We start from the raw sequence: 25,130 nt of genomic DNA, 5'->3' as shown, positions 1-25,130 counted from the left end.
CACCGCGCGCGTTACAGAGGCCCGCGGCCCGCCTCGCTGCGCAGCGATGGCGGCGGGGCCCGATCCGTGCAGCGGCGTCGGTGGCACATACGGGGCCTGTCCGTAGGGACGGCTCGGTGGCGCGCCTCTCCTCAGGCACCGGATCCTGACAGGAACTCCAGGCCTGAGCGAAAGTCAGCCATAACACAAACCCGTTTGTCCCTTTAGAAAAACCCCTCACGCTGCGCCCAGGGACCTTCCCGCGCGCTGCGACCGACCGACCGAGCGACCGACCGCTCGCTCGCTGCCTCCCTCCCTCCCTCAGCGGCGTACTCGCGCCACCCATCATGGCGCCCCACACCATCCGGGTACACCTGGGCGCGGCCATCCCCGCGCTAGCCCCGCCCCCGCCGCCCGTCCCGTGCCGCCCATTGGTCGGCGGCTGTTGCCGGTGCTGTGTCGCCCCCTGGCGGCGGCGGCGGGGCGCGGCGCGGCGGGCGCGGGTCCGGCATGAGCGAGGCGCGGCTGCGGCCCGGGCGCGGCCCCGGCGGGGCGCGGGACCCCCAGGACAAGGTGCGGAGCGGCCCCGGGGGGCGTGAGGGGACTGGGGGGACGGGGAGAGCCGGGGAGCGCCGGGGGTCGCGGGGCCTGTGCGCCGCCGGGTCCCGGCGCCCCGCGGTGAGGCCGCTCTGCGGCCCCCGGGCTGCCCCGCGCTCGGGGAATTTGCCCCGCACTTGGTTTATTCGCCCCTCGCGACACCCGCGGAGGAGCGGAGCCCGGCCCCGGGGGTGTTCCGAGAAGCGGATCCGCCGTGTGGGAGCGGAGATCTGGGCGTGAGCTGCGTTTGTGGGATGGCTCAGGTGGGGGGGTCACAGCCCTGCCCTCAGCGCAGAGTTCGGTGCCTCCCAGGCCAGCCCCAGGGACCGAGGTGGGAGTTACAAACCTGCCTTTAGGGAAGGCTTTGGCGCCTCCGAAATCACCCCTAGGGAATCGGGTGGGGGTTCCAAACCTCCCCTTAGCGAGGAGTTGGGTACCTCCTAAGCCGTCCTTAGGGAATCGGGTGGGGGTTCCGAATCCCTCGGGTTCCCTTAGGGAGGGCTCTGGTGCCTCCGAAGTCATGCCCAGGGAATGCCCTCCCAGCGAGGGCTCTGTGGGAGTTTAATGAGGGTTAACGTTGCCTTTCTCCAGAGGAGAGAGTTTGCTTTTTCACGGCAGAAGAGCCATGGGAAGCAAACCTGGCTCTGTTTTCCTGTAACGTCTCTTCTGTTCCAAGCCTGAGCCCGTCTGGATGCTTGAGGTTGCTCTGTGAGTCATTTGTCACCTTTGTCATCTCTGCTCCTGCGTCTCCCTGAAGAGGAAGGGACCAAGAGGAATAAACAGTCAGGGAAAACTTTGTAAATAACATTTGCAGGGTCACAGGGACCAAAGGCTGGAGGGAAAAGCGGTTCGTGCTGTGCTGGTGTTTAATGCACTTACCTTGGGAACGACCCTGGACTGGTCCATCAGCCCTCAGCAGCATCATATTGATGTTTTCTCCTAGTGCACGAAGGGTGCAGTTGAGAGCAGCATGAAGTCATCACACAAAACTCTTTTGCAATTTAAATGCAATTTTAATGCGATTTTAATGCGATTTTAATGCGGTTTTTAATGCCAATTAAACACCTGCTAGAGGCTGTGTGGGCAGGTTTGAGGAAACTTCGTTGCGCTGATGTGATCAGGGAGGGATCTGGGGCAGAAGGAGCCAGCAGTGGTGGGAATGGGTCACCCTGGTGTGGATCTGGAGGTTGGGCCTCTCTCACAGTAACCTGGAGCTCTCTGCCACCACATTTCCTTACCTGAGGGAAGGGAGCTCTAAGATGGCTCCAGTTTTGTGGTGGTTGTGCAAAGGGTGAGGCCTCGAGATAAGTGCATTTATCTCGGCTGGAATTTACTCTGCAGCAGAAAACCTTCAGGGAGTTTTCTATTCCAGAACTTTAGTGGGAGTTGGAAGACCTCCCTCGAGAGGCTGGCAGGGCTCGTGCTGCTTAACTGGTGCACAACAAACTCCCTGGGCCAGCTGGGATTCGCTTTAGCTCCTCGTGCTGTGCTCCTAAAGAAGGTCAGAGGGCTGCTATTCCCAGGGCAATCCTGTTATCTCCACGCCAGTGCTTTCACATATAATGAGCCTTCTGAAGGACCCCTCTGCTATTTCCTTTGAGTCAGCGACCTGGAGGTTCCTTACTAGAGAGAAGGAATGTTGATGCTCCTCGTAAAACAGCTCAAAATGAATTGCAAGAGGGAAAAAAGCAGTGAGGAGCAGCTCCTCTGAGGTGCTGAATGTGATGTTTCCTAATAGAAGGCAGTGATGGGAGCAGAGAATTTCCCCAAATTGCCAAATGCAGCTGCTGGGAGGTTACCTGGTTACTACCCCTGCCCTCAGTGACACCCTCCTCGGCGTTGTGCTTTCCATGCTCGGTGGCAGGGTTTGATTTCCTGCCCTGAGATCCGGCAGTTGTGTTTTCAGTGCGGGGGAAATGCCTGGAAAAGCCTGGGAGCAGCGGAATTGCTCGTGTGTGTGCCGCTCCCGGTGCTCTGGGGCTGCCCAGGGCTCTGTGCAGGTGCTGCTCCGAGAGGGGGCATTCCCGTGCCTGCTGGGGAGCCTTGCCAAGGGGAATAATTCAGAAGTGCATATTTTATTCGACAGAAACCCTGGAGGCTTCTGGAAAGAGCTCCCAGCTCTGTGTTGACAGAAACGCGCTTCAGTGGGATGCAAACATCGAGGCTGGGTTTTAGATCGCGGTGTTTTGTGCTTGTTGCCACTCTCCTGTTTTGGCACTGGGAAGTGAGAGACTGGATTCACTTTCTGCTGCTCTGACCCTTGCACTCTGGCCCAGCTTTGATGTGTCCCCCCTGATGGCACAGCTGAGGCCGGGCTGCCTCAGGAGATCCTCGTGCCAGAACGTTTTAAAATCGATTTTTGTTAAAACCGCTGTGCAGCACAAAGTCTTCATCTCAGAGGGAACAAGGCAACATCTGTTTGTTCTGGTCAGTGAGCTCCCTCTCCTCTCCGTGGTGAAAAGCCAGGGAACCTTGCCCTGGTGTTGCCTGTACCCATTGGCTGAGCCCAAAGGATGCTGTTACCTGATGGCTTCTGTTGGTATTTGAGAGTGGATCCTGGAATCATGGAATGATTTGGGTTGGGAGAGACCTTTGAACGGATCCAGTGCCACCCCCTGCCACGGGCAGGGGCACCTCCCACTATCCCAGCCCTGTCCAGCCTGGCCTTGGACACTTCCAGGGATGGAGCACCACAGCTTTTGTGCCAGGGCTTAACCATGAAACAAGTTCCAGTTTCTTACAGGTCCCACCCTCTCCCAAGGATATCCCGGTCTTTAGAGACTCGTTCTTCTGCTTTGTAGTCTCATTCATAATCTAAACCCAGAGGTCAGTGCCTTCCCTCTAGTGTTGTGTACATCCCACGAAATCACATTTTCTCTGCAGCCCCCAAAGAGAACAGGAAAAGCGCAAAAGAAAATTGTTTCTTGGTGCCTGCCGAGCTCCTGAAGGCTCCTGCTGGTTTGGGGGGATTTTATGATCATTTCTCAGTAGCTGTTTGTACTTTGTGTGACTCCACAGTGAGGACTGGGGGGTTTTTCCTTTTCCATCTGCTTGCTGAGACATTGCCAGGGTGGGATAACTCTGTGTCACCAAGGGTTTGATAAGGAAAATTCTGGTTCCTTCTGTGTCACCAAGGGTTTGATAAGGAAAATTCTGGTTCCTTCTGTGTCACCAGGGGTTTGATAAGGAAAATTCTGGTTCCTTCTGTGTCACCAAGGGTTTCATGAGGAAAATTCTGGTTCCTTCCAGCCTGGTTTTGCAGGGGCCTGACAATGTGACTTTTATCTGGCTACATCTGGTCTGTGTGGTACAAAAAGTGAAAGACTCTGGCATCCAAGCCTCGTGATTTCTTGTGCTTCCAGGCATTTATTCCTTGTGCTTCCAGGCATTTTGCAAGAATTCCCTGGTGGTCTGACGTGCTCTGAAGATGCTGAGCTAAACGAGGGCTCTGCTGTCCCTTGGGTCTGCTCAGGGGGGTGGAGGGAGGGTGGCTGGGGACAGTGGCCTGGGGTGAGCTGGAACGGGAGCAGCAGCTCCAGTTGTGGCTTTTAGCTTGGGAGAGGTGCAGGACACAGAGAAATAACAGTGCAGGCACTCTGGAGGTTCAGGCAATCTCAAATCCTGTTACTTCCCAGATTCCAGGAGAGCTCCTGCTAGTTGGGAGTTTGTGATAACAAGATGAGGCTCTTGCAGGACCAAACCCAATCAACCACTGCAGTGATGCCTCTCTTCGTCTCACCCACCATAAAGGGAGGCTGAAGTCCAAGTCTGCTTCCAGGTCCACTCCATAAGATTGTTTTTTTAATAGCTCTTAATATGATCTTGGGCTCAATTCCAAGCACCAGTTTGCTGAAGCACGAGCCTCATGTATTGCTGAAAGATGTTCACAATCTCAGCTCTGCTGGGAGAGGACACTCCAGCCTTCCCTGCAGTTTGATGCTCGGCTCTGTATGTGCCTGACAACTCCTGGGCATCGTTAATTGTGGCCACAGGGACTGGGCTGGGTGTGTTCCTAGTGGAAAAGTGACTCTCAAATTTAACACCTTTGCCAGCACTTCCTTTGGTAGGTGTTTGACTTGGCCACTGCTCCTTTCACTGACCTGTGTCCTTGCTCAGTTGTGATGCCAGGGAAGTTTGATCCCAGGAAGATTTTGTCATTTTAAAGGCTGGATAGCTCTGTTTCCTTCTGTGTGCAGCACTTGTGTGTGACAGAGAAAGCAGGGAGACTCCCAGTGCTCACGTCAAACCCCCAAACTGTTTTTCCTGTTACTCAGACCTTTGCATAGTTCCGAGCTGGCTTCCCTTTCCTATCCTTGTTCAGTGAGTGGGAGATTTATTTCTGTCTGCTCTGGAGGGCTGCACAGGTGAATGTCCCCCTTTGCAGTGTTCCATCAGCTCCAGGCTGTCCTGTTTTCTGTGTTCCTGCTGGATCTTAGTGGATCTGGGAGCTCCTTCCTGGGCTCTCTCTTGCTGCTCCAGCACTCTGTCCTCGCTCCTGGTTGTTTGCTGTTATTATTGATAGTGAGATCAGGATGGCAGAGGTGATGGGGGGTATTCCTGCTGTCCCTGGTGCAGGCTGAGGCACTCAGACTGTTCTGTCCATGGACAGTGTCTCTGCTCCTGCTTCCAGATGTGCTTGCAGTGCTGTCTGGGGGTGACTCCTGGGGGGGATGTTTGGTGCTGAGAAGAGGGAAGTTGGGATGTTTGTGTGTATCTTCCAAGCAGGAAAAATCCCCAGGACCCCAGGGAGGTAAAACCCTTAAAATCACAGAATCCCAGACTGGTTTGTGTTGAGAGGGACCTTAATGCCTGCCATGGGCCCTCCAAACCCCGTCCAGCCTGGCCTTGATGACCCCTGTGACTTCAGCAAACCACAGCTTTGGGTTGGTCAGGATCACACCTGAACACACTGGTCCAAGTGCACTCCTTGAGCAGTCCAGGTAAAGCCAGTGGGATGGACTGGGAGAGAAACGTGAGCAGGACAGTGCGAGATACCCCCTCAGAGTCAGCAAATTAAATGGCTTGGTAGGGTTTTCTTTTTTCTCTCATCATGTTTTGGAAAAATCTGTACGAACTCCTGAGGAATTGAGGGTCAGAAGCCACTGGCCTTGGCGTGATGCAGGCTCTCATTGCAGAGGACAAAAATAGCCTTTTCCTGCAGTAACCTCCCAGTGTGAACAGTTGCTGCAGAGCTGTTTGTTCTCCCTCTCGCTGCTCCCAGCTCTCCCAAACAACAGCAGATTGAAATGTCTGTGCAGGCTCCAGCAGACACAGCCCCAGCCTCCCTCAGGCACCAACTCCCAGAGGCTCTTGGAGCTCGGCTCTCCTGTTCCTGTGTCTCTGCAGTGAAGTGCCAGCTCAGAAATGCCCCAGGAGCACCAGGATGCCACTTAGACCCAGGAGAACCCAGAAGCCGCTCTCCAAAACGTCTCCATCACGTGTTCAGAGGGGGAGGCAGGTTCCTTTCTGAGCAGCAGGAAATTCTGGGGGAATGCCAGAACCACCCACCGATTTTTGTGCTCCTTTTGTACACAGCAGCTGGTGCCTGCTGCCTTTTCCTCCAGGATTTCCTGGAAGCAGCAGCCCCTGGAGTGGGTGCTAGGGGTCCCAGCAGAGGAGGAGCTCCTGCTGAGTCCCGGGGATGTGTGACTTCCATGAATCCTGTGTGACTTCCATGAATCCTGTTTGCTCTCAGGGAGATCAGGCTCCTGTACCAGAGGCTTGTGCTGGCTGCAGACTGAGCCTGGCTCCCAGCACATCCCGTGGCTGAGCCGAACAAAGCCGGTGCTTTGGGATCAGGGATGAGTTTTCTCCGCTCTTTCAGCCACTGTGCAAACATTCCTGCTTTTTGTGATGTTGTTATCTGCTAAAGGGCTCCATTTTTAGGCATGTCCTAATTTCCGTGCCTGTTTTCAACTGGAATGTGGTTATTTCGGGATGGGGAAGGCAGTCCTATATCAACATAAATGAAACCTGAGCTTTGTTGGTTTTTTAGACAACAAATCAGGCAGCCAGCACTAGGTGCCAGCTTGGTGGATGTCTGGGTGGGGGGGACATGAGAAACTTGAATTTAATTGCCCTGCAGGTAATGTCACAGCACAAGACCAGGGTAAAAAACACTTGCAAAAAGACCCCAGTGCTTTTTGGAACCTTCCTACAAATCAAGCCTGGAAGTTTGATTCTTCCTTCTGGTGTTAATGGTCTCCAGACTTCTCTTGTTTCACCCTCCTGAGCTGTAAACCCCTGGAAGAGAATATCCTGTAATTTGGGAGTAATGGGATGAATTCTGGACCCTGGTGGGTCCCTCTGAGGTGGGTTTGGGGGGCACAGCAGCTCTGGGATGTGCTGTGGAGGTTAAAGCAGGGGGAAGAGGGGAGAGGAATGGAGCAGTTTCCCTGAATGTAGGAATTAAAGCCCCTTCTGGAAGACATTGAGGTTTCCATTACTGAGGCCGCTGGGTTTGTATTCATTAAATTAATTATATTTGCTTTGATCCTGCAGATGTTCTCAGAGGTGAGAACAGAGGTACAGTTGGTCCCTTTTGTTCCAGCTGCCAGCTCTGTTGCCTGAAAAAGCAACTCTATTTCCCTCTTCAGCATTTATTTTATAATAACATTTTCTGTCACAGCTTTTTGTTAAAATCTGGCAGGAAGTCTAAAACAGTGCCTGCCTCCAAGGAAAGTACCTAAATAACGGCATTTCTTGAACTAATTTAATCTGCCAGCGTTGAATACTTAACTGTATATCTGTATTGGGCAGAAGATTTTTGGCAGGGAGAGAGCAGGCTCGTTTCTATGGCAACTGAGATCCTGTTGTGGATATTTGTGTAAAAAACCCAGCGCTCACAGCTTCCTCTGAAAAAACCATTTCAGTGTGAGCACAAATTTCTTACCACCTGCTTGAAGTAGTTGAGTTGTTTAAAGAAAGCTCAAACTAATTTCTCTGGGTATCTTTTCTTCAGGGTCATGAAATCCCTGTTGACAAAGGTTGCTCAGAGCTGTTGATGCCATGAGTAGAAGAAGTGAGCAGGTATCTGGCTTTTCCCAGCTCCGGTTCAGCAGTCAGGAGAAACAGCCCTCACAGAGATTTGGGGTTTTGCTCTTTCTCCTCATCACGACTTGTGTAGAAATCAAGGAATTAGGATAAAATGGACATTGCTGCCTCGGTTTTATTCCTGCATTCCTTTTTCCTTCTGTAAGAAGTGTTCAATAGTGAGACGATAAGTGGAAGAAGGAGCCCTGGGCTCACCTCCAGAGCTGGACAAAAAAGCTCTTTAGTTTAATAACTCCATATTGGTTAAAACCCCCGAAAACAGTAAAAGCTTTTGCCTCTGATTGTGTTTTAAGAGATGTAATGCTCACCATGTAAAAGAAATGGAAGGATGAAGCCAGATGCCAAGGTAACCAGAGGGAAGGTCGGCTTTGCTCTTACTGAGGAGTTTTAGTGGTTTCCCAGCTCTCCATCCTGCACGTGGATGTCTGACGTCCTGAGTGTCCTGCCCGGGAGGAGGGGACACGGGGAATATCAGGAACTTCCAGGAAAAATGGGTGAGGGAGAGCTGTGGTAGGAGAATATGGAATAAATACAGCTGGAGACAGCTCTGTGCCCGTGCAGGAGCAGCAGTGGGAAGAGGTGGGATTGCTGAGAGGTGTCTGGGCACTGACTGGGATTGCTGAGAGGTGTCTGGGCACTGACCGGGATTGCTGAGAGGTGTCTGGGCACTGACTGGGATTGCTGGGAGGTGTCTGGGCACTGACTGGGATTGCTGGGAGGTGTCTGGGCAGCGACTGGGATTGCTGGGAGGTGGCTGGGCACTGACTGGGATCTCTCAGAGGCTGCTCCCCTGGTGGTGGTGGTGTTGCAGGGGGGGTTTGGTCGCAGCCCGAGCTCAGCCCAGCCCTGCCCTGCGCAGCCCCAAGCTTTTGCAGAAGCACTGCCTGTCCTGTCAGGAGCTGAAATCCCCCCGGCACAGACCTGGGAGCATCCCTGCCTGTGACAGCAGCGCCCTGGGATGGTGATCCTCGGGAACACGGGGCTGGAGGACAGGAGAGCCGAGGAGATGTGTGGGAGGTGTCCCCAAGGCAGTGCCACAGGGTGTCCCCAGGCAGTGCCACAGCTGGATTCAGGGTGCATCGTGTTCAGGCTTAAACACGTTATTTAACACCCACTCAGCTGCTTAAACTGATGATTTGTAGGCTGATGGGGGCAATTTGCATAAGAGGTATAAAAATAGTGTCACTTACTGAGTCTTCTCCGTAGCCTGTATCTGGCACAATGTCCTATAAAATCTCAACGCTCCGATTCAGGGGGATCTGAGGAGGGAGAAGAGCTCACTCCTGGTGCTGCTCAGTTGTTTTCAAAGTGAAGATGTTAAAATGTCAGTTATCCCTCGCTTTGGCTGGCAATTTCTTCCATCAGGCTTAAATTGAGCGAGGAAGACATGGCAGGAATGAGTCCTGCATTTCATGTTGAGCCCTCACAACTTCCCTTTATGGTGACAAACCTCTTGATCAGCTCCTTTGTGCTCTCTGGGAATAACCTGGCAGTGTTTGTGGGAGCTGTGGGGATTGTGTTTGTGGCTCCACCTCTGCTGTTCCCAGTGCTGAGGGTGAGGTGGGGAACAGCTGGACTGACGCAGCGAGGCTCTGCTCCTGCTCTTGGAGCCCTTTGCAGACAAGGTTTGGGTTGGCCTTGCCCTGAAGTTGGTGGCTCAGGTACCTGGTGATGTGGTTTTGCATGGATTTACCTGCAACATCTGTGTGGTGCAGGTGGTGTAGGGAATCAGTGCTGGGATCTGGCAGGGATCAGGCTGTGGCAGGGATCAGGATGTGAGAGGGATCAGGATGTGGCAGGGATCATGCTGTGAGAGAGATCAGGATGTGGCAGGGATCGGGCACAGCAGGGATCAGGCTGTGGCAGGGAACAGGATATGGCAAGGATCAGGCTGTGAGAGGGATCAGGCACAGCAGGGATCAGGATGTGGCAGGGTTCAGGATGTGGCAGGGATTGGGCACAGCAGGGATCATGCTGTGAGAAGGATCAGGCTGTGGCAGGGATCAGGCTGTGGCAGGGATCAGGCTGTGGCAGGGATCATGCTGTGAGAGGGATCAGGATGTGGCAGGGATCAGGCTGTGGCAGGGATTGGGCACAGGAGGGATCAGGATGTGGCAGGGATCAGGATGTGGCAGGGATCAGGATGTGGCAGGGATCATGCTGTGAGAGGGATCAGGCTGTGAGAGGGATCAGGCTGTGGCAGGGATCATGCTGTGAGAGGGATCAGGATGTGGCAGGGATCAGGATGTGGTAGGGATTGGGCACAGCAGGGATCAGGCACAGCAGGGATCAGGCTGTGAGAGGGATCAGGCTGTGGCAGGGATTGGGCACTGCAGGGATCAGGCACAGCAGGGATCATGCTGTGAGAGGGATCAGGATGTGGCAGGGATCATGCTGTGAGAGGGATCAGGATGTGGCAGGGATCGGGCACTGCAGGGGTCAGGCACAGCAGGGATCATGCTGTGAGAGGGATCAGGATGTGGCAGGGATCAGGATGTGGCAGGGATCAGGCACAGCAGGGATCATGCTGTGAGAAGGATCAGGATGTGGCAGGGATCAGGCTGTGGCAGGGATCATGCTGTGAGAGGGATCAGGATGTGGCAGGGATCGGGCACTGCAGGGATCAGGACATCAGCTCGGTTGCACCGTCAGATTCCTCAGTCCTTGAGCTTTTCTTTCCCATTCTTGGCCAGGACTGGAAGTGAGGAAGGCACAGGTGCTCCTTCCCTTCCTTTTGGTCTCTCAGCACTTTGTGAAGCTTCTGCTCCTGTTGGCCCCAGGCAGGAATGATTTGCGTGCTCTGCACTTTGGGGAGTGAAACACAGGGATGCTGCTCCTTTTACCAGCCTTTGGCGGCTTGTGTGGGGTGAGGGACACCGGGACTGCATGAGAAATGTGCTTGGGGATTTTCAGTTTAGCCTGTACAGAGGAGAAGCTGATTTTCCTCTGGCTGCAGCTATTTCGATTGCTCCCAGGGGAATTCTGCAGAGAATCCTTTTATTGGAGAAAGCATTGCAATGGGAACAGAGGCTGTAGCTAAATACAGAGCACAGATTGCCCAAAACCTGACCTGTGCTGTGCTCAAAGATGCCAGATCTGTGGTTTCCAGGGAGTTTTATCATTTCCAGTCTCTTTGCCTGCTGCCATTTGCAGCTGCCTTATGGATTTGAGTGTCTAAATGGCACTAAATCTCTCCAAAATCTGAGGTCCAAGTGGATTTTATGGGTCAGTTAAAAAACAGCTGAAAAAAAAAAGCCGGGTTGCATTTCACTGCTAGCTCCCTGAACCTGTGTGAGTGCTGGCAGAGGTGTTGGGTTGAAAGCAAACCCAAACTCTTCCTTCCCAGTGGATGAATGGGAAGAAGGAGCGTGGAGGAAGATAGGGAGGAGGTGACACTGGGTGCTGCTGTGGCTGGAGCTCTGCTCATCCCTGGGAATAATCTCTGACATCACCAATGTATTTTTAGCTGCCTCCACCTGCCAGTGCCTCACTGTCCTTGTCTGATTTAGGATCCTGGCCTGCAGCCATTGACACGTTCCAGCTGGGGGAGTAATTACCTTTTTCTGCTTTAAATAAGGGAGCAGCTCCAGCCTTCCTGCTCTACTGAACTCCAAATACCCCCAGCCATGAACTGCACCCAGCCAGCCCCAGCAGATCTGGTTGTTCTGGAGCTGGGCAGCGCTGCCTGGCAGCCCCAAGGGATGAAGTCTCTTTGTTTGCAGAGCTCCCAGCATTTGTCACCTCAGCTCCCAATGTGCTTTTCCTGCAGGCACACTCACTTCTCCTGGAGTTTTCAGATCACCTGTGGGCTGAGGCCAAGTGTGTGGACTCTGCCTTGCCTGGATGCTCCCCAGGGTGTGGCCCTTTCCTTCCTTGCTTCCAGGAGCGAGGAGCAGGGTGAAGCCGTGCAGCTGAAGCGAGGGGCAAAACGTGGAGCTGTGGGTTTGTCCTCTGTTCAGGAGCTGGGTCAGAGTGAAAACTGCCACTGGGAAGAGCCAGGACTCACCTGAAATCCCCTTCCCACCCCTGGGCTGGTGCAGAGCCTTCAGTAAGCGGCCTCTCCTGTGTTTATTTACCCCTAAACACAGGACTTTGCTTGGGGCTGGGTGCTGGAGCAGTCCAAGGGGCAGGGAAAACACAGAGCACGTGTGTCCCTCTCCAGCACCTCGGGTTTCCTCTGTGGCCAGAGGGGATGGTTGGGCCAGGGTGATAAGCCAGGCTCTTCCTCTTCAGCTGCCTGAGGATGGGCTCGGTGTTATTTTTAGTGTCCTCAAGTAGTCAGCATTTCAGAAGTCTGTCCGGGAGCCTTGAGCCTGTCCACTTGGAGGCCTTTCTTCCTGGTTAATTTGGGCAGTGTTACATTCTTTGAGATCTGCCTGGGGATTGGGACCTTGTAAAACTTCCTGCTAACAAGCCCCGGAGCACTTGCTGCTCTCTTGGAAATCCTCATTAATCAACTGCGGGGCATCTGTAGCTGTGCAGGGGGAACAGGCCCTTCTCTGTGCCTGCTGCTGAGGCTGAGGGACCATCCAACCCCTCCTGGACGCCACCTAAAACACCTGAGGATGTTTCTCATGGGTTTAACCCTGTGTAACACCCAGAATATTTTCTTCTCCTCCCTCTCTTGTGCCGAAGCAGAAGGGTGGTAAGTGTTGGAGCCAGCGCGCTGGCCCAGGGTCCTTCTGAGTGGCTGCTGAAGCTCCTTGGCTCTCTTTGACCTGCAGGAGTCAGAGTCTGAGAACAAGCTGGATGGAGAGACAGCGTCAGACAGCGAGAGCAAATCCGACTTCGGGGGCTCGTCCGCAGTGCCGACGTCGGATGACACTCCAGAGGTGCTGAACAGGGCTCTCTCCAACCTGTCCTCGAGGTAACCCTCCCTGAGCATCCTCCCCTGTGCTCTCCCAGTGGGGGCTGCTGGAAGCTGAAGGAGCAGCTCCCCAGCCTCTCCCAGCCCCTGGGGCCGTGGGAAGCAGCAGGGTCAGGGCTTTGGGTGGGAAAGGAGGGGGCAGAGCAGTGCTGGGGGGCTCTCGCTGCCTGCTGGGTCCTGGCAGGTCTGGGCCTGGGTGGGGCAGGCCCACAGAGCTCGTGGGTGGCTTTGGCAGCGCTCACAGCAGAGGTTTGAGCTGCGGGGGCTTTTAGCCACTGCTGTGACTGAGTTCTGCAGGAATGCTTGAGGAATTGCACTGACAAGGACAGGATTTAGGAACAAGCCAGGGATATTCTCCACAAACTGCTTGGGAGGAAAGTGTCTTGTTTATGTCACAGCAGAAGGAAAGTGTCTTTCCTAGTGTGCTGTGAGGGTGGGAGAGGCTCACAGAAGGAAAGCAGTGAGGGTACAACATGACAGGGGCCATCTCTCCTCACAGGAAGCAGTGCAGAGAGGGGGAGTGGTCCCCACTTTATTTGAATTTATCCTGCAGCTTGTCCAAGGTGTGGGAAAGCTGCAGCAGAACAGGAGCAGAGGCTGCCCTGTCCCGTTCCAGTGCCCTGGGAGGTGCTCAGCACCTGGGTAAAGCTTTCTGCATTTAGTGGGGCTGAAGTGCAGCTGCTGCAGCGAGGCCTTTATCAGCACATCAAGGTCTCTCTGCACCGCTGAGAGGAAGCTTGGGGTTTCCAGGGCTCAATTTCCTTCCTGTGACACACAGAGAGCACAGTACTGTTTGTCTGCTTTGCTCTGTCTTGTCCTTCTCTGATGTTTTCCTTCTCCATGGCCCAGATGGAAGAATTGGTGGGTGAGAGGCATCCTCACGCTGGCGATGATCACCTTCTTCTTCATCATCATCTACCTGGGCCCCATGGTCTTAATGACAATAGTAAGTGCTCCAGAGAGGTGTCCTGACCTTCACTGCAGCGGGGGGAAGTTGCTGGGACACTGCTGGCGTGGGGAGCTCAGGACCTCGTGTCCTAGAGGTCCTGGATTCCTCTCTCCATGGAGGAAACCCGGGAGGAATCTGCTGGTCAGTATTTGGCTGCAGTTGGAACTAACACGAGGAGTTTTTAGAAACCTCCTTGGCAGAGGAAAGAGGAGGGAAAAACGACATCCTGAGCTTCCCACGTGGGGTTGGGAGGCTCCTGCAGTTGCTGAAGGACCTTTTGCTCTGCACGTGCTTGGTTTTTGTCTCCTCAAGGGAAGAGGTGTTTAACCAACAGGAATTACAGTGCCTGGATGTGTTTTCTGTGCAGGTGATGTGTGTCCAGATCAAATGTTTCCACGAGATCATCACCATTGGCTACAACGTGTACCACTCCTACGACCTGCCCTGGTTCAGGACGCTCAGCTGGTGAGTGAGGGGCTGCTCCCCATCCCTGTGTGCAGCACTGACACAGGGGTGTCCTGCGGCACCCAGGGGACACAGCCACAGGCCCTGGGCTGCTGTGTGCTGACAGTGACCTGTGCTGGCAGCACTTGTGAAGGAAAATCACAGAATCCCAGGATGGACTGGCTTAGAAGGGACCTTAAAGCCCACCCAGTGCCACCCCTGCCATGGGCAGGGACACCTCCCACTGTCCCAGGCTGCTCCCAGCCCCATCCAGCCTGGCCTGGGACACTGCCAGGGATCCAGGGGCAGCCCCAGCTGCTCTGGGCACCCTGTGCCAGGGCCTGCCCACCCTCACAGGGAGGAATTCCTTCCCAATATCCCAGCTAACCCTGCCCTCCTTCAGCTCAAGGCCATTCCCCCTTGTCGTGTCACTACATAAGGGCTGTGGAGAGGGCAGGAGTGGGGCTTTTGGGGCACAGAAGCCCCAAAAGTGGGCTCCAAAAAGGTGGCTCTGTGAGGTATGGAGCAGGTGAGTGGTTTTGGGATGCACAGGGTGTGGGATTTTGGGAGGCAGAGGCCAGTTGAGCAGTGCCACCTAAAGACAGAGTCTTTGTGCATCACGGCCAACCCCAAATGCCAGCTGTGACCCATCCCAGAGCGGGGCTCAGAGGTGCAGCCACTCCTTGGAAGGAAGGTGACATTTCCGAACTGGGGGAGGCAGCTCTGGCTGGCAGAAGCAAAACCTGTTGGCAGCATCCTAGAGCAGTGCCAGGACCTCAGGGATCAGCCACTTCAGGAGCCTTTTGGGGCTCCTGCTGACGAGATTCCCACCCTCCCCAGGTACTTCCTGCTGTGTGTGAATTATTTCTTCTACGGCGAGACGGTGACAGATTATTTCTTCACCTTGGTGCAGAGGGAGGAGCCCCTGAGGATCCTCAGCAAATACCATCGCTTCATTTCCTTCGCCCTCTACCTGACAGGTGGGCACCACCTTGATTAATGTCGGGGATGGAGGGAAGAAATCTCCTGCCTGGAGTGCTGTGTCCAGTGCAGGATCGTCTCTGCTCCCCAGGGATGCTGTAACTGGGCTGCATGGGGAGAGTTGTGCTGGCAAATCTTTTCCATGAGGTTCTGGAGGAGAAAACTCCATAATCTTCCTGGGACAGCCAGGTTGTTCATCTGTCCAAGTGCTGCTTGGTGTGACTTCCACAGCAGTGCTTTTCCCACTCCACAGTGCTGCTTTATTCAAGTAGAACCCCCAGCAGCTGTGCAATATCGTGGCCCAAAAGTATTTCTGCCTGTTGAAGGCACATTCCCACCACTGACTTTCCTTCTGTCTCTCCTCAGGTTTCTGCATGTTTGTCTTGAGTCTGGTGAAGAAACACTATCGCCTCCAGTTCTACATGGTGAGGTTAAAATTCAGGTCCTGGTGAGGTTAAAATCTGGGGCCTGGTGAGGTTAAATTCAGGTCTTGGTGAGGTTAAAGTCTGGGGCCTGGTGAGGTTAAAGTCTGGGGCCTGGTGAGGTTAAAGTCTGGGGCCTGGTGAGGTTAAAGTCTGGGGCCTGGTGAGGTTAAATTCAGGTCTTGGTGAGGTTAAACTCGGGGCCTGTGGAGATGCCAGGCCAGTGTTAACCCCATGGTGCCAAAATAACTCAGTACAAGACAGCTCATTCTGTTTATTTGACTGGTTAACAAACAGTAGATAATAAATGAGTTTTCTGTGGGTGAAGTGCCCTGGTACCCTCCTGCTTGAGCTGTTCTGAGGAGCTCTGAGCACCTGAGCTGGGCAGTGCTGGCAGTGGCTCTGGGCAGGCTGGACAATGTGCTCTCCTCTCTTCCAGTTTGGCTGGACCCACGTGACGTTGCTGATTGTTGTTACCCAGTCACACCTCATCATCCACAACCTGTTTGAAGGAATGATCTGGTGAGTTTGCTCTGCCTCCTGAGCTGCTTTGGTTTCTGCAGCCTGAAAAAGCTGTGTTTTCACAGCATCCCAGACTGGTTTGGGATGGAAGGGGCTTTAGTGATCATCCAGTGCCACCCCTGCCATGGGACACCTTCCGCTATCCCAGCTTGCTCCAAGCCCCCTCCAGCCTGACCTTGGACACTTCCAGGGATGGGGGAGTCCAGAACCTCTCTGGGCAACCTGTGCCAGGGCCTCACCACCATTACAGTAGGATTAAATTCCTAATACCTCATTTTTTTAATCTCAAAATTCAGTTTTGAGTTAAAACTTCTCTCACAAAAACAAATAGCCAAGGAGAAGGTGCTTCCTGTGAGGGACCAGCCTGTTCAGAGCAGCAAAACATTGAGTGAGTCCTCAGAGACTTGGGACTTGCTTTGTGCCACTTCAGCATGTAGAGAGATGTTGCAAAGGAGAATTTTGTAAACTTGCTGTGGGGTGCAGGGACCTTTCAGGTGGCATTGGGGCTGGGTGGGTGCTTTCTGCTGATACCCACAGCCCGAATGGCCAGGGAGGTGCTGCTCCTGTGGGGCTTCAGCACTGAAAGGCAGGAGGGGGCTGCTGCCACCTCAGTGCAGCTGCTGTGCACAGGGGAGGCCCCTTTGGTGGTCCTGCCAAAACCAGCAGGGCCAGGAATGAATTCTGGCCACTTTGAGGCTCACGTTCCTCAGTGTGTTCCAACCAGCCCGGAGTGTGCTGGGACCCTCCTGCTGACTGCCAAAATGCAGGAAATACTTCCACAGGAGGTCAGGAGGGGAGAGTCCAACATCCTGCTGAGGGTGGCTAAGGAAAATGTGCTGCAAACAGGCCACTGTGGGCACACAAGCTGCTTTTTAGTCCAGAGCACTGGAGAAACCCTCAGATTCCCCTCAGAGCTTCCCATGGTTGTTCCTTGCACTGCACTGGAGGAGGGGACGTTGGTGTGGTGGCACTGCAAAGTGCCTTGTGGTGGCAGCTGCTCACTGAGCCCTGGAGTTGTGTGATGATGGTTTGACCCTTGTCCCCTGCAGGTTCATTGTCCCCATCTCCTGTGTGATCTGCAATGACATCATGGCCTACATGTTCGGGTTCTTCTTCGGCCGCACGCCGCTCATCAAGGTTTGGGACACTTTGGGGGACAAAATGCCAATTTTGGTTCCTTTGGGTCCCCCAGCTCCCCCAGCTCCTGCTTTGTGGCCTCTTACGGGTCTGAAGCAAGCCTCCAGATTAAACCTGGTGTGCATCCCAGTCTTTGAGGCTATAAAACTAAATCACTGAACCATTTAGGTTGGAAAGATCGAGTCCAACCATGAATGAACCATTTCAGACCGAGGTTCTGGGGTCAGCTTCTGACCAAACTCTTACTTGTGGGTTGGTGGCACTCTGTGTTGGCCTCAGCAGTTCACAAGTGGGGAAGGACTGCAGAGGTGTATCAATAATCATCCCCCTCGCTCTCTCTCTGGCAGCTCTCCCCAAAGAAGACCTGGGAGGGTTTTATTGGAGGATTTTTTTCCACCGTTCTGTTTGGATTGCTGGTAAGTGGCCATCATGGTGCTTCCTCCACTGGAGTTTTCCCTTCATAGGGTCACGGTATTCTGTTTAAAAAATGCAGTCAGGCTTGAATCTCTGTCAGATATTTCAGCTTTCCTTGCTGCTCAGGGTTTGAAGTGGTCCCTGGCTGTGTGCAGACACTGCTGATGGAGCCAAGTGCTGGAGGAAGTTTTCAGTCCCTGTTAAACCTGTGATGTGCTCGTTACAATAATTAACCATTTTCCCTCTGCTGCTGTTGGATGGTGCTGTGCATCATTTCAGGGGCTGTGTGGGGAATTCCACACTCCTGGAGTGTTTTGCCCCGTTTTTATGTCCCTCTCTGTGGCTGCTGTTGCTGTCCCTCCACCTCAGGGTGCAGCCTGCTCACTGCCTTTCCTCTGCCTTCAGCCAATTACTGCTGCTCAGGGCAGTGATCTCCTTAATGAAGCTGGGAGCATGGTTCCCTCCTCCCTCATCTCCTTGCATGGCCTCTCCCTCTGAGAAATCCCTGAGGAAAGCACTGATCGTGTTTCCTTTGTCTCTTTTTCCTGGAGCTGTCCTATGTGATGTCTGGGTACCGCTGCTTCACCTGCCCCGTGGAGTTCAACAACGACACCAACAGCTTCACCGTGGACTGTGAGCCCTCCGAGCTGTTCCAGCTGCAGGAGTACAACATCCCCGTGGTGCTGCAGTCTGTGGTGGGCTGGGTACGACCCTCTCTGCTCCCTGGGTCTCATTTAGTGGGGTAGGACCCCTAAGGAAAGAGCAGGGCTGTGTTTCGATGTGAAGGAACGTGACAGAGATGCATCCAGAAATAAGGGGAACGTAGTGGTGCCTGTTGTTGACTGAGACACCAAAGGAATTATCCCAAGTCTGGTGGGACATGAACCCACGTGAAAACCAACTGAGCTAAAGCCTGGGGGGCAGAGAAGGAGGGGCAGGCAGTGCTGTTCTCACTGGAACCCCCGTGTGCTGTTTGTCCTGCAGAAGACAGTGCGGATGTACCCCTTCCAAATCCACAGCATCGCCCTCTCCACCTTCGCCTCCCTCATCGGGCCCTTCGGAGGCTTCTTTGCCAGTGGCTTCAAGAGGGCCTTCAAAATCAAGGTGAGGATGGAGAAAGTCATGGAGGTTTTGGGGAGGAAACATGCAGTGGGTGCTGCCACTCGGTGCAGTCCCAGAGCTCCGAGGGAAGGGAGGTTTGTTCAGTCACAGATAAGATGCTGGAGCAGGATCTGGGGTTTTTTTGACCAAAAGGAAAGAGACCTTAAGATTTTAATTGTGATATTCTAGACCCTGCTGTGGTGCAGGTAGAGGAAGGAAGATCCAGCCAGGAAATTCTGCAATCTGAGGTTTCCCTTGATGTCTTGCAGGCTGGTTTTACATACAAACAGCCTGTGCTCAGTTAAGATGCCTTGAAAGGCAAGGCAGGGTGGCAGCAGAAAAACATTTGCCTTCCCTGACCTTTGAGTAACAGAGCAACATCCAAAAGCAGGGAGACATGAAACAAAATGTTTCCTTGGTCTGACTTTGCCTTCTGGGAAGAACTGGAGCAGGGGGTGAGTGCAGTGTGGGGGGGCACAAAAGCAAGCACAGATCCTGGGGAGGGCTCAGTGCAAACCCTCTGCTCCCACAGGACTTTGCCAACACCATCCCGGGGCACGGGGGGATCATGGATCGCTTCGACTGCCAGTACCTGATGGCCACCTTTGTCAACGTGTACATCGCCAGCTTCATCAGGTGCGTGGGCCCTGCTGGGCTGGGGGCTTCCTGTCACTGCCAGGGCTGGGAATCACAGGCAGTTGTGCTCCTGGATAGATTAAACAGCTGGAAATACAACACAGAGGAAACGGAGCTTGAGGAGGGGAAGGACCTTTAGCAGAGCTGGAAACACAACCCTCACTTCCCATGGGCTGCTGTTATTCCAGTCCCACTGAAACTCCTCCATGCTCCTTCTGTGAATCTTGGACAGGTTTCTAGAGTCAAACGAGCAGGAAAATCTAATTTTGCAGCACTGACAAGCATTCTGTAGCCAAGCACAGAGGAAAAAGCCTGTGGGTGCATAAAGGATGTGCTGGGGGAGCTGTGGAAGTGCCTGTATGTGGCTGCTTTGAATTCCGAGGGGCAGCACCTGCTGATAAGATGCACAATCCTCCTCAGATAGGTTGGGTTTGGGGTGTTGCAGCCTCCTGTGCCTTTTGAGTCCATTTCCACATCCCAGATGGAGTTGGGCTCCCAGGGGAGACCTTGGGAAGGAAGGGACAGCACAGCAGTGAATGTCAGCCCATTATTCTGATGGAATTGCCCTTAGCCCCATTGCTGACGATGCTTTTGTGTTGCAGAGGCCCCAACCCAAGCAAACTGATCCAGCAGTTCCTGACCCTGAGGCCAGACCAGCAGCTCCACATCTTCAACACGCTCAAAGCACACCTGGTGGACAGGGGAATTTTGGGGAGCCTGGAGGACGCATAGACAGGAGGTGGTTGGAACAGGACTGAAAACAGACAGGCCTCCTCCAGGGAATTCCTGGCTTGCCTGATTTAAGACAATAACAAGGCCTCATTTCACTGTAACTTTTCTTCCTTTCTTGGTAAATGTTTGCATTTGTGGTTTATTTTTTTTTAATAATATATTTATAGAGCTTTGGTTCAAATGAGCAAATCTTGGGTTTGTAGCTGAGAAGGAGTTAAGGCTTGGAAGGACTGTTGGGTGGAGCAGGAGGGTGGGATTCCCCTGGTGGACTCTTCTGAACCTTTGAGGTGTGTGGGCAGAGCTGAGCTTTCCCTGTGAGTGGGTTTTGCAGGGAATGCAGAGCCTGGCAGGGAAGGGGAGGCTGTGCCCTGCCCTGGCCCTTGTGCTCAGGGTGGCAGCCCTGGGGACCATCCTCCTCCCCAGGGACAACTGGGAGTGCAGTGGGAATTGTCCCAGCCTGTGGCAATCTCCTTGCACAAGGTATTTGCAAGAGGATCTTGTACTAACCCAGCCCTGTTTCCTCTGCCCAGCCCTGCACCTGCAGCTGCTCTCACCTGCCTCTCACATTCCCTCCCTTCAGGGCTGATATTTTGGCAAATCAGATTTTTGTAACCAATTAAACCAGGAACAGAATGGGGACGAGGAGTCAAGAAAGTGGCAGTTGTGTGTGGGAGTGTGGGAGGTTCAGATTCCTTCAAAACTGATGGAAGGAAATAAGTTTTAAAGAACGTTGAAGTTTCACTGAGCAATTCCTGCCAAGTGAGAACAACTTTTATAACTTGGTTTGTTTTGCCCCGTTAAATAACCTTTAAGAACCACACTTCTTCATTTCTCCAAGGTTGGAAACCCCACACTGGGCTATGTGAAGTAACCTGGGGAGCAGTTTCCAGCCGGGTTCGTTGCCGGGTGGGCTCCAGCTGCAGCTGGGGGTTTTGTTTTCTTTCAGGGATCATGTCTGTTCATTACTTGAGTTGTAGAAGTCGTGCTGCTGAGTTTACCACGGTCTGTGTTGCATTTCAGTCTGGGTTCATTTCTCTGCAGGCTTCTGTCCTGCTTTGCTTACTGAATCTTGTCAGAAATAGTTTGTACGTTATAGCTGCAAGTTTTACCGAAGTACTTTCCTTTATTTTGTCATACTTTTTTATTATTTAAAAATGATAGCCCTAAAGATTGTAAAACTTTCCTTTTTTTTTTTTTTTTTGTGATCAGATAGTGAAAATATCCCCATTTACACCTCATGCAGTGTTCCCAAACACAAGGTGACTCTGATTTTCTTTCTTTCCATAGTTTGTGCATGGGAGAGAGAAACTTTACGTGATTTTAACCTGGGGAAGGAGTGACAGGGAGAGTTCACACAGAAGTACCTTGGTGTTTTCAAGCAGTTGCTGCCATAAACCTTTAGCCACAGACCCCCCACATGAGACCTGCACCTGCTGCGAGCTGGCTTGGCATCGACAGAAAATAAACCACCTGAAAATACCCCAAATTCAGAGTTTTTACTCCATATTCTGCTTCTGCCACTGCTTTCGTTTACCCTGAGTATACCAGAGAGCTCATGTGTGTGTAAATACATGGAGCAGGTCCCAGCCTCTCCCCTGCGTTTCTGTGGGACTGTGGTGGGCTCTGCTTTGTCTCCCTGAGCAGGAGGCACAGGGCAGAAGGTCGTACTCCAAGTGCAGGTGTTTGATGGAAAGCACAGGCTGCAGAGAAGGCTCTGGTTTTATGAAGTATTCTCAGTTGGTGCTGGAAAAGTTCTGCACTGAGCCAGGTCAGGATTGGGTTTGGGGTTCACACAGATTTTCCTGGTTGTGGAGGCTGTTCCCTTCCAGCTTGAATTAGGCAGGGGTTTATTTTCTGTCGACAGAACCAATATTGGTCCAAGCCCCTGATACAGAAACTGCAGAGGAGAAAGGAGGTGCTTCCATCTGGCCTTGCCCAGGGGCAGTGTTTGGGCTGTGTTTCATGAGGGTTTGCCTGAGTTCAGCGGGGCAAAGTGAGGTCCCTGTGAGGAGCAGCCGTGGGAGCAGGGTGGGAGTGCCAGGGTTTGGTTTGCCCTGGGACCAGCCGGATTCTCCCTGCCCATTGCCAAAATCCCTTGTCGTGGCTCTTGGGTCACAGGCAGAAGTGACAGTGTTGATAAATATTACAAAGGTGTGCTCTGTTCATAGTGAGAAATTTCTCTGGTGGGTCTTTAGTCTCCTGCTCGTCTGCTTTAAACCTTTCCTTCCTCCTCTGGTGTAATTAGCGGGGCAAAGCTTTGCTGCAGGCCCAGCTTTGGGGCAGATCTGGGCTTTTCCCGAGGGTGTAAGTGCTGGATGTGGGCACTGGAGGGCAAAGCAGTTCCACGGAGTGGCTGCGAGAGGAGCAGCGGCAGCAGCTGCAGCTCTGCCTGTGGGTGGCTTCCCCGGTCAGAAATTCCCGATCAGCTTTATTCCTGCTTCCTCTTGGAAGGGTGGGCTTCCAAACCTGGGCTGCTCCCCACGGGGAAAGCTGCCTGGGAAGGGTTTCCTGCCTGGAAGTTCATTAAAGGGAGTGGGAACGGTGGATCCACGGGGAGGTGGGGATTGTTGGGATTATTTGCAAGTTGTGCAGATGAACTCACGGGAGTGGGAGCTGGACCCTGGGTTTGGGTTGGAGGGGGCCTGGACTCTTGTCCCACCTCCCTTGCCACGGGCAGGGAATCTCTCACGAGGCCAGGCTGCTCCAAGCCCCATCCAGCCTGATCCTGGGCACTGCCAGGGATGGGGAGTCGGCAACTCCCTGAGCAAAGGTGAAAAGCTGCTGTTCCTGAGGGAGTCTCTGAGGGAGGAACCGATGCCGAGGGATGTGCAGCAGCACGCATGGCCCTGCAGGACCTTGGTGGTGCTGCAGCTCTCAGGAATTTCGGTGTGGAGGGGCCGGAATGGCCCCAGGGCTGGTGGGTGAGGAGAGAGATGGGGAAGCGCTCCAGCTGCAGGGCTGGAGCTCAGCGTGGCACAATCATTCTGGTTCACAGTGGGCTCCAGCAGCAGGAAGCTCCAAAGGGAAGAGCAGAGCAGCGGGGGGAGGTGGTGTCAGCTGGGATTTGTGTGTGTGGGCTGGGAGGAAGGGACAGGAAGGATTTGGTCAGTGTGGTGTGGTGTGGGAGCCACCTCTGCACCAGGGTCACAGCACAGGCAGCCAGGGAGTGTCCACAGGGAGGGCACTGGAAGCTGCTGTGGTGTGGTGTGAGGGGCTGGCAGTGCTGGGCAGGGCTCTGGGCACCCCCAGTGTTTGTTGGGTTTGGACACAGGTTTGATGCACAGCTGGGCTGGGCCTGTGGACACCTCGGTGGGAATTGGCTTTTCCCTGCCTGGGTGTAGCCCAGCTGGGTTTGCAGGGCCGAGGCAGGGCCAGCCCTGCTCAGGGAAGCACCAGGCCTGGGTTCTGTGGGATCAGCCGGGGTTCATCAGACATTCCCTGCGTGAGGGGCTCAGCAGTGCCCCTGAGCTGAAGGGGCAGCTCCTGCGTGGCTCACAGAGCTGGGGATCCTGCAGCATCACCCACAGCTTGGCCCCAGGCTTTGGGATCCCAGTGCCGCCTCCCAGGGAATGTCTCCTGTGTCCCGTGTGTGCAGTGAGCCCCCCCAGCCTGGCTGCAGTGGGGTCCTGCCCTCTCTCCCTTCCCCCTGTGCGTGGTGGGAGCAGGGCAGGGCTGGGTGGGCACATCCAGCCCCTCCTGGGGACAGCCCAGTCCCTAAAGCATCGCATGGAAGCTCCCGTGGCCTCTCCCTCGGTGCCCAGCCCCGGGCTGGCAGCTCTGTACTCCTGTAGTCCCTGTGTAATCCCAGATCTCCAGCCCTGGCCTGCTCCCACCACTGGCTTCTTTCTCTGTGCATTGCTCCTTTGATTCCGGTTTTAGCTACACACGTAGAGTTGCCTTTCTTTGACCGAATGTTCGAATGTGAAATATTGTATATTTTAAAGTATTTACCCTATTTATATACTGTATGTTACTGTTAAATAAATATAAATTCCATTACCTCTAGGGGAGTTTGAGTCAGCGCTCTGGGACGCTCAAACCTTTCCGTGCTCCACAGGGCAGCTCTGGGTGTTACAAACTCACATTCCCTCATTCCTTGCCCTGTAGCTCCCCTTCCTCAGGGGTTTTCCCCAGAGCAGACCGGGCTGCAGCAAGGACAGGGGTGGGCAGGACTGGACCATCCACGTCCTGCATGAACAGCCCCATTCCCAGTGGGATTTTTGGTGACCCCGGGGTTGGATCATCCAGGCTCATCTTGATCAACGATGGGGGAAGTGTTGCCACTGCTCCCCCTGCAAAATCAGCTCATTTTACCTGAAGACTTCACTGGGAATGTGAAAAATCGTTGGGAGTTCCACTTACCATAAGTTATTCTTTCATTTCAGCCCTTTCTCCAGCCTTGCCTGGGGTCAGGAGGGCAGAATCCTCTGTTTACCCAGGAAAATGCTACTTTTAGCTCTGGTGTTATTTTGTCTGTTTTTGACTTTATCAGCTAAGCCAAAGCAGCCTCTCAGCAGCCTCTCAGGGCTTCCTGTCACTGTGGGCACTTGCAGACAACCTCAGCCTCCAGCAGCAGCAGCAGAGCTCGACTCTCGATGGGATCCCTGCGAGGTGGCTCCAAAGCCCAACTCCCACATTCCAACTGCTGCTCCCAGTCCAGCAGGGCATTGCTGGGCAGCACCGGGCAATTTCCAGAAATTTGTGAAGCAACTCGAGGGCTGAGCAATCGTTTGGTGTTAAATCTGTCAGAAAAGGGACTCTGGAGTCCTCAGGCAGCCGTGGAGCTGCGGCACCAGGGCCGTGGGTGACAGTGCCAGGCAGAGCTGATGGCCCAGCCCAGCCCAGTGCCAGCCCTTCAGCCGCAGCTCCCCCCTGCCTCCCCCCCATCCTGTGCCAGTCAAACATGGAAAACTGCAAATTCCCACTGGGAATCCTGGTGCCCGCTGTGCTCCAGCCCCAGACAGACAGTGAGCCTCAAGCCAGGGCTGCCTCCCTGTGACCTGCTCTCCATGAGATCCTGATGGAAGAGGGATGTAAAAACAACTTTAGGGGCTGAGATTTGCCTTTTTTAGGTCCTGCTGAGGCATGGTAGGTTTAGATTGGATATTGAGAGGGAATTCCTGGCTGTGAAGGTGGGGAGGCCCTGGCACAAGGTGCCCAGAGCAGCTGTGGCTGCCCCTGGATCCCTGGCAGTGCCCAAGGCCAGGCTGGACATTGGGGCTGGAGCAGCCTGGGATAGTGGAAGGTGTCCCTGCTCATGGCAGGGGTGGCACTGGATGGGCTTTAAGGTCCCTTC

At 53.9% G+C, this 25,130-nt stretch overlaps 1 protein-coding gene and 1 long non-coding RNA gene across 2 annotated transcripts; both read left to right on the top strand.

Annotated features, from left to right (window-relative positions):
* Nucleotides 1-483: 483 nt before the first annotated feature.
* On the top strand, nt 484-23,839 carry CDS2 (CDP-diacylglycerol synthase 2). The gene is made up of 13 exons (XM_032092088.1): nt 484-552; nt 12,354-12,496; nt 13,346-13,442; nt 13,813-13,910; nt 14,730-14,869; nt 15,237-15,295; nt 15,732-15,814; nt 16,864-16,951; nt 17,299-17,367; nt 17,917-18,069; nt 18,350-18,469; nt 18,999-19,102; nt 19,705-23,839. Exons 1-13 carry the CDS (start codon nt 490-492, stop codon nt 19,832-19,834), a joined length of 1,347 nt encoding a protein of 448 aa, XP_031947979.1. The 5' UTR covers nt 484-489; the 3' UTR covers nt 19,835-23,839.
* On the top strand, nt 1,199-1,674 carry LOC116435625. Its single transcript, XR_004236802.1, has 2 exons — nt 1,199-1,284; nt 1,391-1,674. It is a non-coding gene; the product is annotated as an uncharacterized LOC116435625 (long non-coding RNA).
* Nucleotides 23,840-25,130: the final 1,291 nt, after the last annotated feature.

Source organism: Corvus moneduloides, chromosome 27 (assembly GCF_009650955.1).
Source record: "Corvus moneduloides isolate bCorMon1 chromosome 27, bCorMon1.pri, whole genome shotgun sequence".
NCBI classification, from domain to species: domain Eukaryota; kingdom Metazoa; phylum Chordata; class Aves; order Passeriformes; family Corvidae; genus Corvus; species Corvus moneduloides.
Note: the sequence above shows the minus strand (reverse complement) of the source record. Positions and strands in the feature narration are given on the sequence as shown.